The following is a 20,943-nucleotide window of genomic DNA, read 5'->3' on the forward strand; positions in this document are numbered from 1 at the left end:
CTTGCACAAGAAAACACACACATCCTAAAAAATGCATGGGTGGCACCTCTGGAAAGAAGACAAAATGCTTAACAATTCATCCCAAAGGGGCACAGGCATATCATGCACGAATTAAACATGGCAAAAATGACAAAAGTGCATGATGAACTAACGGATCTGCAATTTAACTCACGAAGCCTCCTTCTAACAGCATTTTGGGCATCAAGATGAACTCAAATGCAAATGATGCAATGGAATGAAATGATGTACATGTCGAGGCGAAAAATTTGATATATTATATGCCCAAAACGGAGTTACGGTTACGGAGTTACGAGGCCTCGAATAGGGCATCATGGATCTGAGATCTGGAGACTTAGACGAAATTTTACCTCCGCGAAAAAGTCAACGCGGGACGAGGTGGAGCGGGATGGAGTGGTTCAGGCGCGGCGAGGCGTGTTTGGATCGCTGACCCGGTGGATCTGGTCCAACCGGATCGGATCGGGCCGGCGAAGCTCCGGCGAGCCCGAGCACTCCGGCGAGGGGCGGCAGTGGGCCGGCGATGCTCCGGCCAAGGGGGGGGCGGCGCACGGCGGCGGAGGTCGCGGGCGGGCGGCGGCTCAGCGGTGGCGGGCGGCGGCGGTCGCGGCGGCTACCGACGGCGGCGGGGCGAAGCTCCGGCAATGGCGCGGCGGTGGTCGCCGCCGGGGCCTGCGGTGGCGGGCGATGCCGGCGTCGGGGAAGGTGGCGGCGGTGAGGCGATGCGGCGGCGAGCGCCGACGGGCCGGGGAGGGCCCCTCGCGGGCTCGGCGGGCCGCGGTGGACGGCGGCGGCGAAGTGGGCGCGCTTGCCCACGTGGCAGCGCGGGATTGGCCCGGACGGATCGGGCGGACAATGTCCGTCGGCGGGCGAAGTGTCCGGCGGCGCGCGGGATCTGATGTTTTTTTTTAGGAGGAGGACGGGGAGGAAGACGAGATCCGAAAATGGGGGGCCTTTAAATAGGCATAAGTGGAGCTAGGAGAGTCCAAAAGAGGTGCGGTTTTCGCCCACGCGATCGTGATCGAACGCTCTAGGACATGGAGCAGAGTTTGGTGGGTTTTGGGCCAAATTGGAGGGGTGTTGGGCTGCAACACACACGAGGCCTTTTCGGTCCCTCGGTAAACCGTTGGAGTATCAAACGAAGTCCAAATGGTACGAAACTTGACAAGCGGTCTACCGGTAGTAAACCAGGGCCGCTTGGCAAGTCTCGGTCCAATCCGGAAATGTTTAATCCCCACACACGAAAGAAAGCTAGAAATGGCCACCGGAGGAGAACGAAGCGCCGGAATGCAAAACGGACAACGGGGAAAATGCTCGAATGCATGAGATGAACACGTATGCAAATGCAATGCACATGATGACATGATATGAGATGCAAGAAAACGAAAACAACACACGGAGGCAAAGACCCGAACCCGAGAAATAAATATAAGTTAACGCCGGAAACGGCAAGAGTTGGAGTACAAATAGGGAAAGTTACATCCGGGGTGTTACATTAAGTCAATGTTATATTCATGCCCCAATCATGAGCTCTCAAGAGAAATGATTATTCAAAAAATTATGCTCGGCTTTCTCTCAATAATCGCTCCATGCTCGATACTTCTTGTACTGGATCTTTTATCATGAAGACTATTGAATTCAAATGGGATTTATTGGAAAGAATTGAATGCAACTCTGAAGATTGGAACCTCGACGAAGGTAAGGAGTCAGGTATAACACCTAAGTTTGATTGTGTTAAATCTTTTATGGATACTGATGTTTTCCGTGAATTTAGCACTAAATATGGACTTGACTCTGAGATAGTAGCTTCTTTCTGTGAATCCTTTTCTACTCATGTTGATCTCCCAAAGGAGAAGTGGTTTAAATATAATCCTCCCATTAAAGTAAAAGTAGTTGATCCTATTAAAGTTGAAGAAAAGACTACCACTTATGATGATCCTGTTGTTCCTGCTGCTTATATTGAGAAGCCACCTTTCCCTGTTAGAATAAAGGATCATGCTAAAGCTTCAACTGTAGTCAACAAATGTAATATTAGGACACACAAACCCCCTGAGCAAGTTAAAGTTGAACCTAAAATTGCTATGGTTAAAGATCTCTTGGCCGATAATATTGCTGGGCATGTTATTTACTTCTGCAATGAAGTTGCTAGAATTGCTAGACCTGATGCTAAAAATAAACATAGACCTGTTGTAGGCATGCTTGTTATTTCCGTTAAAATAGGAGATCGTTGTTATCATGGCTTATGTGATATGGGTGCTAGTGCAAGTGCAATACCTCATTCCTTATACAAAGAAATTATGCATGATGTTGCACCTGCTGAGATAGAAGATCGATGTTACCATTAAACTTGCCAATAGAGATACTATTTCACCGCTTGGGATTGTTAGAGATGTTGAAGTCTTGTGTGGGAAGGTTAAATATCCTGCTGATTTTCTTGTTCTTGGTTCCCCACAAGATAGCTTTTGTCCCATTATATTTGGTAGACCCTTCTTGAACACTGTTAATGCTAGGATAGACTGCGAAAAGGATGTTGTTACTATTGGTTTGGGTGATATGTCTCATGAGTTTAATTTTGCTAAATTTAGTAGACAACCCCGTAATGAGGAATTTCCTAGTAAAGATGAAATTATTGGTCTTGCTTCTATTGTCGTGCCTCCTAGTGATCCTTTAGAACAATATTTGCTAGACCATGAAAATGATATGTATATGAATGAAAGAAGGGAAATAGATGAAGTATTCCTTAAACAGGGACCTATTTTGAAACACAACTTGCCTGTTGAAATCCTAGGGGATCCTCCTCCACCCAAGGGTGATCCCGTGTTTGAGCTTAAACCATTGCCTAATACTCTTAAATATGCTTATCTTGATGAAAAGAAGATATATCCTATTATTATTAGTGCTAACCTTTCAGATCATGAAGAAGAGAAATTATTGAAAACTCTGAAGAAGCACCGTGCTGCTATTGGATATACTCTTGATGATCTTAAGGGCATTAGTCCCACTCTATGTCAACACAAAATAAATTTGGAGAAAGACGCCAAACCAGTTATTGATCACCAACGACGGCTAAATCATATGATGAAAGAAGTGGGAAGAAAGGAAATATTAAAGCTCCTTGAAGCAGGTATAATTTATCCCGTTGCTGATAGTCAGTGGGTAAGTCCTGTCCATTGTGTCCCTAAGAAGGGAGGTATTACTGTCGTTCCTAATGATAAAGATGAATTGATTCCGCAAAGAATTATTACAGGTTATAGGATGGTGATTGATTTCCGCAAATTAAATAAAGCTACTAAAAAATATCATTACCATTTGCCTTTCATTGATCAAATGCTAGAAAGATTATCCAAACATACACATTTTTGCTTTTTAGATGGTTACTCTGGTTTCTCTCAAATACCTGTGTCAGCTGATGATCAAGAAAATACTACTTTTACTTGCCCTTTCGGTACCTTTGCTTATAGATATATGCCTTTTGATTTATGTAATGCACCTGCTACCTTTCAAAGATGCATGATGGCTATATTCTCTGACTTTTGTGAAAAGATTTGTGAAGTTTTCATGGATGATTTCTCTATTTATGGATCCTCTTTTGATGATTTCTTGAGCAACCTTGATCGAGTTTTGCAGAGATGTGAAGAAACTAACCTTGTCTTGAATTGGGAGAAGAGCCACTTTATGGTTAATGAAGGTATTGTCTTGGGGCATAAAAATTCCTGAAAGAGGTATTGAAGTTGACAAAGCTAAAGTTGATGCTATTGAAAAGATGTCGTGTCCCAAGGACATCAAAGGTACTCCATCCGGTCCTTTTTACTCTGCATATAAGAATTGTCTGAAGTCAAACTTCGCAAAGTTTGACCGTATTTATATGAAAAAATATCAACATCTACCATGTTAAAGTTATACAGTATGAAACTTTAAGTCATGACGCATCTGCTGGTGTTGATTTCATGTTGTGAATGTTGGTGTTTTTTCTATAAAGTTGGTCAAACTTTACGAGGCTTGACTTCAAACAAATCTTATATGCAAACTAAAAAGGACTAGAGGGAGTATAAGAAGTTTCCTTGGTCATGCCGGTTTTATAGGAGGTTCATTAAGGACTTCTCAAAAATTTCCCTGCCTCTGACTAACCTATTACAAAAAGATATTCCTTTTGTCTTTGATGATGATTGTGTAGAAGCATTTTATATACTTAAGAAAGCCTTGATTTTTGCACCTATTGTTCAGCCACCTGATTGGAATTTACCCTTTGAAATCATGTGTGATGCTAGTGACTATGTTGTAGGTGTTGTTCTAGGACAAAGAGTTGATAAAAAATTAAATGTTATTCAATATGCTAGTAAAACTCTAGATAATGCCCAGAGAAATTATGCTACTACTGAAAAGGAATTCTTAGCAGTTGTATTTGCTTGTGATAAGTTCAGACCTTATATTGTTGATCCTAAAGTAACTATTCACACTAATCATGCTGCTATTAAATATCTTATGGAAAAGAAAGATGCTAAACCTAGACTTATTAGATGGGTTCTCCTACTACAAGAATTTGATTTTCATATTATTGATAGAAAGGGAGCTGAGAACCCCGTTGCAGACAACTTATCTAGGTTAGAGAATGTTCTTGATGACCCACTACCTATTGATGATAGCTTTCCTGGTGAACAAATTAATGTCATAAATGCTTCTCATACTGCTCCATGGTATACTGATTATGCTAATTACATTGTTGCTAAATTTATACCACTTAGTTTCACATACTAGCAAAAGAAAAAGTTTTTCTATGATTTAAGACATTACTTCTGGGATGACCCACACCTTTATAAAGAAGGAGTAGATGGTGTTATTAGATGTTGTATACCTGAGCATGAACAGGAACAGATCCTACGCAAGTGTCACTCCGAAGCTTATGGAGGACACCATGTTGGAGATAGAACTGCACATAAGGTATTGCAATCCGGTTTTTATTGGCCTACTCTCTTCAAGGATGCCCGTAAGTTTGTCTTATCTTGTGATGAATGTCAAAGAATTGGTAATATTAGTACACGTTAAGAAATGCCTATGAATTATACACTCGTTATTGAACCATTTGATGTTTGGGGCTTCGATTATATGGGACCGTTTCCTTCCTCTAATGGGTATACACATATTTTAGTTGCTGTTGATTACATTACTAAGTGGGTAGAAGCTATTCCAACTAGTGTTGATCATAACACCTCTACTAAGATGCTTAAAGAAGTTATTTTTTCGAGGTTTGGAGTCCCTAGATATTTAATGATTGATGGTGGTTCACATTTTATTCATGGTGCCTTTCGTAAAATGCTTGCTAAGTATGATGTTAATCATAGAATTGCATCTCCATATCACCCGCAGTCTAGTGGTCAAGTAGAATTGAGTAACAGAGAGCTCAAATTAATTTTGCAAAAGACTGTTAATAGATCTAGAAAGAATTGGTCCAAGAAACTTGATGCATTATGGGCTTATAGAACTGCATATAAAAATCCTATGGGTATGTCTCCGTATAAAATGGTTTATGGAAAAGCATGCCACTTACCTCTCGAATTAGAACATAAGGCATATTGGGCCATCAAAAAGCTCAATTATGATTTCAAACTTGCCGGTGAGAAGAGGTTATTTGACATTAGCTCACTTGATGAATGGAGAACCTAGGCCTATGAGAATGCCAAACTGTTTAAAGAAAAAGTTAAAAGATGGCATGAAAAAAGGATACAAAAGCGTGAGTTTAATGTAGGTGATTATGTGTTGCTATTCAACTCTCGTTTAAGATTTTTTGCAGGCAAACTTCTCTCTAAATGGGAAGGTCCTTACGTTATCAAGGAGATCTATCGTTCCGGTGCCATAAAAATCAACAACTTCGAAGGCACAAATCCGAAGGTGGTGAACGGTCAAAGAATCAAGCATTATATCTCAGGTAATCCTATAAATGTTGAAACCAATGTTATTGAAACTGTAACCCCGGAGGAATACATAAGAGACACTTTCTAGAACGTTCCAGACTCCGAAAAGGAATAGGTATGTGGTACGGTAAGTAAACCGACTCCAACACAGTTCTAATGGCATTTTTTCTCCGGTTTGGAATATTTAAGAAAATAGGAAAATAAGAAGTAGTCCGGGAAGGACACGAGGCGTCCACGAGGGTGGAGGGCGCGCCCTACCCCCTGGGCGCGCCCCCTGCCTCGTGGGCACCTCGTGTGCTCTCGGGACTCCGTTTTCTTACATGATACTTCTTATGGTCGGTAAAAATTCATTATATAATCTCCTGAAGGTTTTGACCACCGTACCACGCAAATATCCTCTGTTCTTGTTTTGAGCTGTTTTTCTGACAGATCTAGATCACCATGACGTCTCCAAGTGCCCCCAAGGACAGGTTCTTCGAGAAGGTCATCAACCCCTACCTCGCGGAAGTGCTGCAACATCCTCAAACCATTGATATGCGTGAGGGGTTGCTGCAAATCCATGATGTTGAGGGACCAAGGAGGACCGGAAGCGTGGAGACAAGGCTCGAGGCGATGGAGCAACAAGTTTTCAAGTGTCAGGAGATGGTGGAGCGTGGACTTGACTCCAATCACATAATGATCACGGAGTTCACCAACAACCACAAGCTGGACGCCAAGGACATTGGGGAGGCCATCTTCAAGCTTCATGAGAAAATCGAGCACCTCCAAGCCCAGATCTATGACCTGCAAAATCAAAACTGTGAATATGAATATAGATTCAAGAGGATGAGTTTGGCTTCAGAATTAAGGATCCCGGAGACTCGATCATCCTTCTATGATGGTGAGCCTATGCCTTGGAAGAGGGACGACAAGCCTACATCATCAACAACTCCATCTCCTTCACCGGCAAAAGAGATATAATCACATGGGTATGGGCACTCCCCTTGGAAACTGCCAAGCTTGGGGGAGGTGCCCCGGTATCGTATCACCATCACACTCCTATCTTTACCGTTTTTCTTTGTTCGATCCTTTTGGTAATATCTTGATCTAGTAGAATAAAGTTTTAGTATGATTTAGTTTTGAGTTTTGCTTCTTGATCCTTCTATGTAATCGAGTCCCTGAGCTATATAATAAAGATTACTATTGAGTCAAGGGCTTGATTATCTTGCTATGATCGTGAGGGAATTGAAGAAAAATAAAGAATAAAAAGAAATAAAGAGATCATATTGATCTTATGGAGAGTAATGACTTCACATATAAAGAGTATGATGATTAAAAGTTGTTGAGAGTTGACAAACATACTTTTGGTCATCGTTGCAATTAATAGGAAGTAATAAAGAAAGAGAGGTTTTCACATATAAATACACTATCTTGGACATCTTTTATTATTGTGAGCACTCATTAAAAGTATGACATGCTAAAGAGTTGATGTTGGACAAGGAAGACAACGTAATGGGTTATGTTTTCTTATATCTGAAATAAAGTATATTGTCATGGATCATCCAACATGTTGAGCTTGCCTTTCCCTCTCATGCTAGCCAAATTCTTTGCACCAAGTAGAGATACTACTTGTGCTTCCAAATACCCTTAAAACCAGTTTTGCCATGAGAGTCCACCATATCTACCTATGGATTGAGTAAGATCCTTCAAGTAAGTTGTCATCGGTGCATGCAATAAAAAATTGTGTTTATAAACATGTATGATCTATTAGTGTGGAGAAAATAAACTTTATACGATCTTGTGATATGGAAGCAATAAAAGCGACGTACTGCATAATAAAGGTTCATATCACTAGTGGCAATATAAAGTGATGTTCTTTTGCATTAAGATTCCGTGCATCCAACCATAAAAGCACATGACAACCTCTGCTTCCCTCTGCGAAGGGCCTATCTTTTACTTTTACCTTATGCAAGAGTCGTGGTGATTCTCACCTCTCCTTTTTATATTTTATCCTTTGGCAAGCACCTTGTGTTGGAAAGATCCTGATATATATATACCCAATTGGATGTAAGTTAGCATGAATCATTATTTTTGACATTACCCTTGAGGTAAAAGGTTGGGAGGCAACACTATAAGCCCATATATTTCTCTGTGTCTGATTAAAACTCCATACCCATAAGTATTGTGTGAGTGTTAGCAATTGTGAAAGACTAAATGATAGTTGAGTATGTGGACTTGCTGAAAAGCTCTTATATTGACTCTTTCCGATGTTACTATAAATTGCAATTGCTTCAATGACTGAAATTATTGTTTGTTGGTTCTCAATGAGGTTTCTGATTCATACTTTACATTGTGAATAGATTATTACTCGAGCATAAGAAATAATATGACAATATCCATATATGTTGTTGTTATAAGAATGATCACGATGCTCTCATGTCCGTATTTTATTTTATCGACACCTCTACCTCTAAACATGTGGATATATTTATCGTTATCGGCTTCCGCTTGAGGACAAGCGAGGTCTAAGCTTGGGGAGTTGATACGTCCATTTTTCATCATGCTTTTATATCGATATTTATTGCATTATGGGTTGTCATTACACGTTATGTCACAATACTTATGCCTATTCTCTCTTATTTTACAAGGTTTACATGAAGAGGGAGAAAGCCGGCAGCTGGAATTCTGGGCTGGAAAAGGATCAAATATTAGAGACCTATTCTGCACAGCCCCAAAAGTCCTGAAACTTCACGAAATTTATTTTTGGAATTAATAAAAAATACTGGCGAAAGAATCCACCAGAGGGGGCCCACACCCTGGCCATGAGGGTGGGGGCGCGCCCTACCCCCCTGGGCGTGCCCCCTGCCTCGTGGGCCCCCTGGCAGGCCTCCGGTGCCCATCTTCTGCTATATGAAGTCTTTCGTCTGAGGAAAAATCATAAGCAAGCTTTCAGGAAGAAACTCCGCCACCACGAGGCGGAACCTTGGCGGAACCAATCTAGGGCTCCGGCAGAGCTGTTCTGCCAGGGAAACTTCCCTCCAGGAGGGGGAAATCATCACCATCGTCATCACCAACGATCCTCTCATTGGGAGGGGGTCAATCTCCATCAACATCTTCACCAACACCATCTCATCTCAAACCCTAGTTCATCTCTTGTATCCAATCTTTGTATCCAAACCTCATATTGGTACCTGTGGGTTGCGAGTAGTGCTGATTACTCCTTGTAGTTGATGCTAGTTGGTTTACTTGGTGGAAGATCATATGTTCAGATCCATTATGCATATTAATACCCCTCTGATTATGAACATGAATATGCTTTGTGAGTAGTTACATTTGTTCCTGAGGATATGGGAGAAGTCTTGCTATAATTAGTCATGTGAATCTGGTATTCGTTCGATATTTTGATGAGATGTATGTTGTCATCCCTCTAGTGGTGTCATGTGAACGTCAACTACATGACACTTCACCATTGTTTGGGCCTAGAGGGAGGCATTGGGAAGTAATAAGTAGATGATGGGTTGCTAGAGTGACAGAAGCTTAAACCCTAGTTTATGCGTTGCTTCGTGAGGGGGTGATTTGGATCTATATGTTTCATGCTATGGTTAGGTTTACCTTAATACTTCTGTTGTAGTTGTGGATGCTTGCAATGGGGGTTAATCATAAGTGGGATGCTTGTACAAGTAAGGACAGTACCCAAACACCGGTCCACCCACATATCAAATTATCAAAGTACCGAACGCGAATCATATGAACGTGATGAAAACTAGCTTCACGATAATTCCCATGTGTCCTCGGGAGCACTTTTCTTCATATAAGAGTTTGTCCAGGCTTGTCCTTTGCTACAAAAAGGATTGGGCCATCTTGCTGCACCTTATTTACTTTTATTACTTGCTACTCCTTACAAATTACCTTATCACAAAACTATATGTTACCGATAATTTCAGTGATTGCAAAGAATATGTTACTGAAAACTGCTATCATTTTCTTCTGCTCCTCGTTGGGTTCGACACTCTTACTTATCGAAAAGGCTACGGTAGATCCCCTACACTTGTGGGTCATCAATTTGTCACTCCGATTGTCGGTGAGGTATCTCTGGGCCCTCTCGGTAATGCACATCACTATAAACCTTGCAAGCAATGTGACTAATGAGTTAGTTGCGGGATGTTGCATTACGAAATGAGTAAAGAGACTTGCCGGTAACGAGATTGAACTAGGCATTGAGATACCGATGATCGAATCTCGGGCAAGTAACATACCGATGACAAAGGGAACAACGTATGTTGTTATGCGGTTTGATCGATAAATATCTTCGTAGAATATGTAGGAACCAATATGAGCATCCAGGTTCCGCTATTGGTTATTGACCGGAGATGAGTCTCGGTCATGTCTAGATAGTTCTCGAACCCGTAGGGTCCGCATGCTTAACGTTCGGTGACGATCAGTATTATGAGTTTATGTGTTTTGATGTACTGAAGGTAGTTCAGAGTCTCGGATATGATCACGGACATGACGAGGAGTCTCTAAACGGTCGAGACATAAAGATTGATATATTGGAAGGTTATATTCGGACACCTGAAAGGTTCCGGGAGTCACCGGGTAAATACCGGAGTCCCAGGGAGTTACCGGAACCCCCCGGGGGGTCAATGGGCCTTCATGGGCCTTAGTGGAAATAGAGGGCAGCAAGGGAGCTGTGGGACGCGCCCCCCTAGGCCCAAACCGAATTGGTTTAGGGCTTGGGGGCCGGCCCCCTCTTTCCTTCTCCCCTCCTCCTCTTTCCTTCCCCTCCTAGTTGGACTAGGAAAGGGGGAACCTACTCCTAGTAGGAGTAGGATTCCCCGCTTGGGGCACTCCCTATGAGGCCCCCGGCCCCCTCCCCTTGCTCCTTTATATACGGGGGCAGGGGGCACCCTAGAACACACAAGTTGATTGTTTAGCCGTGTGCGGTGCCCCCCTCCACGGGTTTCCACCTCGGTCATATCATTTTAGTGCTTAGGCGAATCCCTGCATCGGTAACTTCATCATCACCGTCATCACGTCGTCGTGCTGACGAAGCTCTCCCTCGACACTCAGCTGGATCTAGAGTTTGTGGGACGTCACCGAGCTGAACGTGTGCAGATCGCGGAGGTGCCGTACTTTCGGTGCTAGGATCGGTCGGATCATGAAGACGTACGACTACATCAACCGTGTTGTCATAACGCTTCCACTTACGGTCTACAAGGGTACGTGGACATCACTCTCCCCTCTCGTTGCTATGCATCATCTAGATAGATCTTGCGTGTGCGTAGGAAAATTTTGAAATTACTGCGTTCCCCAACAACCATGACCCCCCATGACGCCATCAATGTATCATTAATCAATGGTGGCGTAATATAGTCAAATACGACAGTTACTGACAGTAGTGGCCATGAACAGTCGGTCATGCCATAGACAATCAATAGCATTTGTTACCAACCCGTTATGATACCCCTCCTAGAGCACTCTATATAAGCCAGGAGGAGGGCACCGGCCAAGGTGGAACTCTCTCATATTGTAACATACACCAAGAGCAAGAACACCACATGCAGGAGTAGGGTGTTACCTCCATCGACGAGCATCTGAACCAGTATAATTCCATGAGCATAGTCCCATCTGCATTGTTTGATAGATACGATTGTCCCTACATTCACACCCTCATTGTATCATCAGGATTATATCCACGACACCAGGCTTTCTGGGGTTATTCTTTCAGCGGTATGACGTGTTCGTTAACTACATGACGTCTATGAAGACTTTGTCATTGTCAAAATCTACCGCCTCGGTCTCTCGGAGTTGCTCATAGGGATAGGGTGAGCCTGCGTTCATAGGGGTGAGTGTGTACGAGTCTGGGTTTGTATTGTGTTTCTCAAAAAGAAACTTGACCTATCACTTTGGATTATGGCACATGCTAGCTTCTTTGCCCGGCGCATGTCGAACAAACATAGACTCGTGTTGATACCTACTTACATCATTTCTGTTGATCCTTTCAGTGCATCTTTTGGTGGAACCTGAAGTCCATGTGTTGCCCATGTGCATGATCATTGTTGCTCCCTGAAGAAGACCCAATCACTAAAGAGGGAATTCAAATTGTCGGCACGCAGCTTCCTAACACGCTAACTTTCAATTTTGTTTCAATATTTCACCAATGTTCTTGCAAAGGGGATAAATAAATCAATCAATTGGAATAAAGGGGGAACTTGGCTACGCTGGGCCACTTTCACCTCTTTGTGGGCCTATGGCCCATTTGCTGCAGTCCCTAACTCTGATTTGAATTTGGGCTTAAATGATCGGCATTTGCTCTCTTTTTTAATGTTCTCTGCTCTTCTTTTTAAGATCTTGATGATCCACACTAATCTAAAAAGAAAAGATCTTGATCCACATTGTATTGTGGCACATGCGATTCTTCGCCCGGCACTTGCGACCGAAACGTACTTCCATCATTTTGTCGATTTTTCTTTGTTGCATCCTCTGAGGTCCATGCTTGTCATCCGCTGCTCTTTGAAGAACAGAACGATCTCATTGATCTAGCATATGTTTACCGTAACACACAAAACCACTAGCATAATGAGCACATTAGTGTGTGCCATACTCAATCACCTAATCCAAGTCCATATCATCCCCATCATCACCCCCTCCATTCACTCGATCGCAACCATACCCGGAGGAGGGCATGAAACCGATCACCCGCGGCTTCTTGCCGATGTATCTTGGCAACAACAATCCTCGTCGCTTCATGTTGTTGTTGCCCTTTCCGTATCTTCTTGGAGCAAGATAGTTGGAGATGGAAGTGCGCATGTAGGCGAAGTCCATGCAAGCTTCTCCTTGTCTGGTGAACTTGGCCACTCGCTCCACCGTCTTCTTCCTCATGTCGATCGAAACCACCCACGACTCGTGGTCGTCGTGTGGGCCGGCATTCGTCATCAGGTAGAGAACATCCTTTGGGAGATGCTTTGCCAGAGCGTCCTGCGGCCGCGGAAAGGCAGTAGGCGTGCGGGTCCAGGCGTCGGCGCCGGAGTCGTAGGTACAGCCATCAGGTAGAGAACATCCTTTGGGAGATGCTTTGCCGGAGCGTCCTGCGGCGGCGGAAAGGCAGTAGGCGTGCGGGTCCAGGCGTCGGCGCCGGAGTCGTACGTACAGACGTCGTATTGCTTGGCTCCGGATCGCCGGTGAGAGCAGAGCGTCGCGATCTTGTAGGCGTCGGCGCGGTAGCGCATGATGCCGACCTCGCCGTGGGGCAGGTGTCCATGGCCCCCGGCCTAATTGAATGATCTCGAGTTCTGAGGCCACGTACTCGGCAGACAATCACACAATGTAGATAGAGTTTAAAATATGGCAACGAACAATGCATTTACGCTAAGTGAACAATGTGTTTATGCCCATCTCAAGTGGAAGTCAGAAAGAATGGAATGCTCTCGTCTACTCTCATCATCAGTACAAAAATAATAATGCGCCTTCCAATGGCGTCTGGCTGCAGTACAATTGGTGCCGTAATCCTCATGTCCTTGCGTATGAACCTATACTGTATGGGAGGGGAGGCTGGACGAACTGACCGGGCGACAAAATGGTGACTTCAGGGGGAAGCACACACAGAACCGGCTAAATGTAGACCCCTGAATCCAAAACTTCTACGGTGGTCATGCCCATGCTCCCACGTTGATGTTTCTGATGCTACACTGGTTGCTGCCTATGATGAAGATGCAACCTCGATGGCACTTCCGAGTGGCCACGCAGCTTCCACAAACGCGTCGCTGTAAGGAACCTTCTTTACCAATGTCATCTCTTGTTGGGGATCAACACCTGCAAGATGGAAAGCAAAACAAATGAGATCGGTCTTATAATAGATGTACACGATGATGGACATTTTTTACTTAGTACTGAGCCTCTTACCAAATCCATCCACAAGCAGTGTGTACTGGTACACAAGATCCATGCAAATGTATGGAACGTTATCCTTCTGGACACCAGGGTAGCTAGATTGGGCGTCATTCACGTTCAATTTGCAAGCACGCTTGGCAGCTTCCTCAAAGTCTGAGGATTTGACCTTGGCAACAGCCGCATTGGAGTTAATGAAACCAGCCTGAACAGGAATCATGGAATGCTTAGAAGTGCATAGTGGGAAAGAGTAGCAAACAAGTGAAATTCATCTTCAAAAGGAGGACAGTGCTAGAATCAGAAGTTCCATAACTTACCTCGGCAGCCCTGTCAAAGAAAAACGACGCTACAAAGAGATTCTTCTGGCCAGCACCACCACCACCATTCCAGATGCCACCAAAGGAACATTTCATGTGAGTGCATGCTTCATCTACTTTAAGAGCTTTCACTACATCAGCCCTGCATTCCGAAAAACTACTGCCAGAAGGTGCAGCCGATGCTTCAAATGTATTGCCACCATACTTGTATTGCCCTAAAATCATAAATGCCATTAGAATAGAGTCCTATGATCAGCACAATGAAAACAAGCATGTCATGTCATAATATGCTCGTGGTTTGTATTGGCTATGAGTTTTTATGGACATAACACAAAGTAATACAAGTACTTTTAACAGAAAGGATGATAAGCGGCAAAGACTAACAAGCAGAACAAATAAGATAGTTTGTCCTGTAGAGAATGGTAATGTACACAGAACAAATTTGAGGAATTCGTCCTGCTGTAAACCTGAGTTTGTTTCACAAGATAGCAAAGCTGACTTCTTTTGGGAACAGACTTCACTGAATGGGCTGGGAACTAACCTATACTTTTAAGATGCAGATGAAAAAGACAATAGCAGAACAGTAAGGCAGAAGAAAGCAGTCATACCCTGATGTCCAGCCAATACACAGTTGCTGTAACCATTGGCATTGCCAGCTTTTAAGATCTCTGCTCTAGCAGCCAGCAATCCGTAGCGCAAATAACTGCAACAAAAGTTCACAGTTATATTCATGATTTAAACTCATGATACCTTGGACGAGAATAATCATGTGATGTCACTTCCATTAGTGATACACCAAAAACTAATTACCCTGCAGAGCACAAGTGGATGCATGACTAAAGTCAGTTCAGACCGATGGCAATATGTTTGTCTACAATGCAGTTGCCTTGAAACAGTGTTAAATAAAGTCATGCTTTTCTTGAGATTACTCAGCTGTTTTTACTGATGGATTTTTACACATTTAAATTGGGGTTATCATGAAATTTCTCACTCCCATTATGAATTATTCTAGGTCATTAATGTATTGCGGTGACATGACCGTTTCTTACATAATTACACATTTTTCTTCTTTCAGTGGTTTATGACTCATCAATCCAATTAGACATAAACAGGATTTGCAGGACAGTACCACCATCAGGTGCTTAAATAGGTTTTGATAATTGTTGCTTCATGTTATGCTTAGAAACATCAGCAGAGGGTTCACAAATTACGAGGACAATAATTCGGCTAAACAGGAGGAACAGCAAAAAGCTAGCAGAAGTTAAAATATCAACCTGTGGACATAAAGATGATACATTGTCCCTTTAAGGAAAAGCTTCTTCACGTATGATTCTTCACCATCTGCTGGTTTAGGAGCCTTTTCAGCATCCTTCTCTGGGATAGCATACGCCATTTGGACAGATCCACCGCCAAGGTCAACCACACCAACTGTGTCTGCGTACGTCTTTCCCAGATTTCCCAACAGATAATTAATGGTAACCTGTAAGCATATAGAAGAGTGAATGGGAGATATATGGTATATGTCCCTGCACTAGGAAGGTAAACAAAGCAGCAAAGCTTATGAATAATTCCTAAACACTCTGCTTAGCACACGATCTGACCTCTACTAGGCCTGTTTGGTGGTTACCTTGAACTCTACTTACATACAGTTTTACATATCTATATCTACACCACTATATAGTGTGGGAATAACATTGAATATTGGCTGTTGGATGAAGCCAATCCAACGGTGAAAAGTTGGCAGGCCCGAGCATTGTTGGCCATTGGATATCTTATTCACTACACACGATTTTGCCATGCATGCGTACTATCTAGAATATTCCATTACTAAGCTTAAGCACAATGCACCCTATGCACAAACCTCAAAGCACTATGTTTCTCCTTTGCTCTAGAATCTTCCATACTTTAACACTGCCAACTTTTTTCTTCTAAATGAATTGCTATTGCTTTTTACTTTATGAATATCAATGTATAATGTGCACAAACCTTATCACTTCAGTAAAGAAAGCACACAAAAAAACTCCATGGCTACAGTACCATAGCAATGTAAAATGGCTCTGAAAGAATTGACATTCGCTTTTGCTTTATTTACTTCTTGTACAAGGCTATGACAGTATCTTCATAAAATGATTTATATTTTTTTCAGTGCCATAAACTACAAGAATTAAATCTACATCTCATACATGATGCATATGTGACTATAAATTTATATAGTTGCTTGTGTTATGTGATATGCCAATATGCAATCATACTTTGGTTATGTAAGTTCTCACGTGCAATGCACGTGTACCTTACTAGTAAACCATCAAATATCAGTTCATAACTTAGGAAAATGGCATGTAGTCTTCTAAAAAATGAAATACATGCAGTGATAATATTTTTTTAATCAAGAGCCTTAAAATAACATGAAACGCAACCATATGTGATAAGTAAGGCCAGCATCCTACCCATTCATATGCACCTTCCTGAGTTCCATCAAGAACTGTGACCCAATCCGGCTGGTTCTTGAATGAACTCTTTTCACGAAGAAGATCCCTAACCTGCATTTTTGTGGATACATTAACATCCAGGTACACAATCAATCATGGCAAATTGGTAATAACATAACAAAAACCTCACTCAAACAAAAAGAAAAAAAAGCATAATAACCCGCAATGCAGACAATAATGATGATGATGATGACATGATAGAAGACCATTTACCGCTTGCAAAATCTCTTCGGATTTTCCTGCTCCCAAAGCTCTTAGCCCTGCTGTTGCCTGTGAACGAACAAGGAAGGTAAGAACATCAACAAGCACCGATTACAAAATCAATTAGTGTGAGCGAACCACTCACCCCAACTCTAACAGGCGTCTGGTCGCGCAATTCGGCCGGAACAACTTCCTTGGCCTTCTCAATGAGGGAGACGAGCGATTGAGCAGCCTCGCGCGGGTCCTGGGCGTACGCGCTAAGTCCAGGCTTTTTCTGCAAGGGCGGAGGAAGGGGAACGGAATTCAGCTGACAATGACCTAAACCAGATCCAGATCCGACGGACGAAGGGGTGGTCGTCTTACCTGGACGAAGAGCTCGATGTCGGTGCCAATGTGGACCAGATCCAGGTTGCCATCGAAGCAGAAGACGTGGACGCGGCTGCCGGAGCTGCCGGCGTCGAATATGACGGCGTACTTCTTACCCCCGGCGGCCCCGGCCCCTCCTCCCAGGGGCCTCTGGGCGGCCCCGGCGGGCGCGCGCGGCATGAGCAGGAGCACGAGCGAGACGAGGGCGAGCGGCGCGAGCACGACGAGCAGCACCCCGCGGTAGCGGTGCACGCGGTCGGCGAGCGTGTCCTGGCGGCCGGCGCCCGGCAGCTGCGAGTAGCGGCGCATCTTGTCGGCGGGCAGGAGGAGGAGGTCGGGCGAGGAGGGCGTGCGGTAGCGGATGCGGCCCCCGGGGCCGGGGGGCGACGGCTGCTTGACCGCCTCTAGATCCTCCGCGGGATCCAGCGCTCCCGTCCGTCCGCTCCGCTCCGCGCGCGTCGGCGTGGGGTAGGCGAGGCGAGGGATGGAGGGCCGATCTGCGCGAGCCTCGGGGGTGGAGTTTTAGGCGGGCGGGCGTGCGTCGGTGGGTTTGACTTCGGGCGGGCTGGCGTCGGGATCCGGGCGCGCGCTGGGGAAATGCGTGCGCCTCGGGACGTGGCGCGGTGGTCTCTGGCTGCTGTGCTGCCGCCGGGCGCGCGCGCGACGGAGGCGGGAGGGAGGTGGCGGTGGCGTGCGGAAAGGACGGCGCTTTGTAGCGGCCGCGGCGGGGGAGGGGGTGAGGGTTGCTTGTGCGGGTTCGCCGTGCCCGTGCCCGTGCCGGTGCGGTTGGGTCGGGGTTGGCTTCGTCCGCGCGCGTGTGCGGAGTTGGCCGGACGGCACCGGAGCTGCGGTGCTCGGTAATTTCTCACGGTGCTGGTCCACGGCTGCGCCGGACCGTGATTGGTTGGTGCAGGTAATTGACCGTGTACGCGCCAACCAGAGAGCGTGTTGACGTGGTGATGGATTCAGCGATCCAGTTAAACTTTTTTTTGGAAAAAACTTACGATGGATTCACCCATAGTCACGGCAGTACAAACAATAAAATAAAAGTAACAAGTCCATATACCATTACCAACGAATATAAGCACTGAAGCGAGTCAAATGAGTGCTGCCGTCGTCACCCCTTACCGATGCCGGACAAATCTTGTTGTGGCAACAGTGAGGACGTCATCATGTTAAGACCTCCCGGGACCAGCGCAACAGAGCAACCATCATCGATGAAGAGAAGCTCAAAAATATATAGCCTGTAGAACACATGGATACAAATGAACGAGGACCAAATCTAAGTAGGTTCACTGAAGACAAAAGCCGACTGAATCTTCGAAGATCAACTAGAGACACACCTCCCAATGCCCTCCGATGATGCTAGAAGTATCACCGGGATGGGGCTAGGCAAGGAGAACCTCATTTCATCTTCAAGAAGCCATTGACGCCTCGTCTTTCTAAGTAGGACACAAAACCTAAACCGAGACAAAGAGACACCTAACACGGAGCAGGACCCATCCCACTGGCAAGGGTCGAGGTCCACCGCACCTCCATTGCATAAAGGCCACAAAAACTGAGACAAATTGTGGCAACACCGACATGATTTAGGAATCTCTGATCATCCCAGTAGAAGCACATGCAAAGGGATACGCTACCAGACGCATGCTTTAGTAGCAATCCATTTTATCCTTGGGGAAGCCCACTCAGTGCACACAATTTTTTCTCAATTCTTTTACTAGAGTGACCTGCAACTTTTTTACTTGAATTGGAAAAACACAACAAACATGATGTTTTGGATCATAAACAAAAACATTACTCTCTCATGTACATATTAATTGTCATTGATTTAGTACAATGGAAAACAAAACAATTCCCATAACGATGAAACTTTTCAAAGGCATCTTTCTATACCTATTAATAAAGAAAGGACTATTTTATTCCCAGCTACTACGTGTTTTACAGAAAATCCCTTGATCTTTCTGATATTCAACCCGCAATTCGGGCTTAAATCAAATTTTTTTTTGCTTTTGCGGAAAAATCCCTTATGTTTTTCTAATCAACTCGCGGTTCAGTTCTAAGTCAGATTTTTGCTTTTGTAGTAAACCCCATGATATTTAGGATAATCAACTCACGGTCCATATCAAATTCTTTAAAAAAAATTCATATCTTTAAAACCGTAACTCCAAATTTAACATGTATATGTAATTTGATTAAAAATATATATATAATCTAAATATGATGTTATTTTATCTATTAAGAATTTTTTAAATGATATTTAGGGTGCTAGTCTAATCAATATCGCATGATCCACCTTTCTTTCGTACCGGTGCCGATCCAGACTAAAAATGAATGCCTCAGCAAAACCAAATTGGAGACGAAAGAAACTATCTATAACGGCACATGCACGCCTCGTCAAAACCTCGCGGGAAAAAGAGCAGATTTCTCATCTTATGCCGAGAGAGAGAGAGAGATGCCTTAGGATTGACCATATTCAAACACATTTATGATTGTGTGAGCACTGAGGCCACCGTCAGTGAGTGTGGAAAAGAGAATAAATGGCAACATAGATGGATGGCATGTGTGGAAATAAAGGACATAGACCTATTGGGGTATTGAATCATGGTTATTGGGTTAAAGGCGTGCGATTTTTCTTCTTCTGTTGCAACACACAGACTCTTTTGCTAGTCATATTTATAATGTAGGAAGTGATTTGATTTAATTTGATTGAGATAGTGCAAAATATTTGATTTGATTAGGTTTCCTATATCCGACCTATATCTAGAATGTCCGCATTTGATTTGATGGAGTTAATGCAAAATATTTGATTTGATTTGATTGCCCGTATCCAATCTATATCTAGAATGTTCGCATTTGATTTGATTGAGTTAATGCAATTACATTACACCCATGGTGTTGCAAAAAATTTGTTTTGATTTGATTGAGTTAATGCACGACATGGGAGGAAAGGCTTGACTAATGAACGTACGGCCACCAACTCCCCCTTTAATACTAGAGATTGTCCTTATATAATGAAAAGACAATAAACGTAATGGTAACGCGAAGCGGAACAAGAAAGAAAAACACAGGCAAAGAACCATGCAATTAAAGCATTTTTGGATATTTTTTGATGTGATAAATATAGGAATTTCTTTAAATCTAAACAATCGGTATGCAATCACGAGCCCTTATCGTATTTGCAACCGTCCAGGTTCATTATCTAATGCATGCAACACCAAAGATATATAAAAGGCCAGGGGGTGCGACAATGGAAGCAACCAATCACCTACAACACCAGTTCAGACCTCCCCACCAGGAGGGGTATTCTCTGTCGGCATGGCACTGAAACCATGGGCTCCCATAGGTTTGTTGATGATTACGCTGGCGTTGATCTTCGTCAGTCTCCCGTTGCCAGTGGACTCAAAATCATGTGTTGAAATGATAGGCAACCAATTGGTGACCACCATGAGGGACAAATGCTTGCTTGCTTTCAATCCATCAACAAAACCTGGTTCAAATCCCGTTGCGGAGAAAGAGTGCTGCCAGGCGGTAGGCAAAGGTCTTGAGCGGTCCAGGGGAAACATGTGCCTTTGTAACTACATGAAGTTAAATCCTGGCCTCGGTGGGCCTCCTGTCTTGGGTGGGCCTACTATGGCTGAATTGTGCAAGCTTAGCGAAAGGACCAAACAAATCTGTGGAAGCTAATTCACTTTAAAAAAATCCGTGGAAACTAATAAGAAGGAAAAACAATGAAGGGGAGCCGAGATGGTGTAGTGTCCTACTCATATTATTATGCTC

At 43.8% G+C, this 20,943-nt stretch overlaps 1 protein-coding gene across 1 annotated transcript; it reads right to left on the reverse strand.

Annotated features, from left to right (window-relative positions):
* Positions 1–13,246: 13,246 nt before the first annotated feature.
* Positions 13,247–17,995, reverse strand: LOC125535614 (putative apyrase 2). Its single transcript, XM_048698673.2, has 9 exons — positions 17,161–17,995; positions 16,943–17,071; positions 16,810–16,866; positions 16,555–16,647; positions 15,382–15,587; positions 14,716–14,810; positions 14,108–14,322; positions 13,806–13,995; positions 13,247–13,715 (listed from the first exon to the last, which is right to left on the reverse strand). Exons 1-9 carry the CDS (start codon positions 17,470–17,472, stop codon positions 13,603–13,605), a joined length of 1,410 nt encoding a protein of 469 aa, XP_048554630.1. The 5' UTR covers positions 17,473–17,995; the 3' UTR covers positions 13,247–13,602.
* Between the last annotated feature and the right edge of the window lie 2,948 nt (positions 17,996–20,943).

Source organism: Triticum urartu, chromosome 2A (assembly GCF_056163025.1).
Source record: "Triticum urartu cultivar PI428250 chromosome 2A, HENAU_Tu73, whole genome shotgun sequence".
Classification (NCBI taxonomy): Eukaryota; Viridiplantae; Streptophyta; class Magnoliopsida; order Poales; family Poaceae; genus Triticum; species Triticum urartu.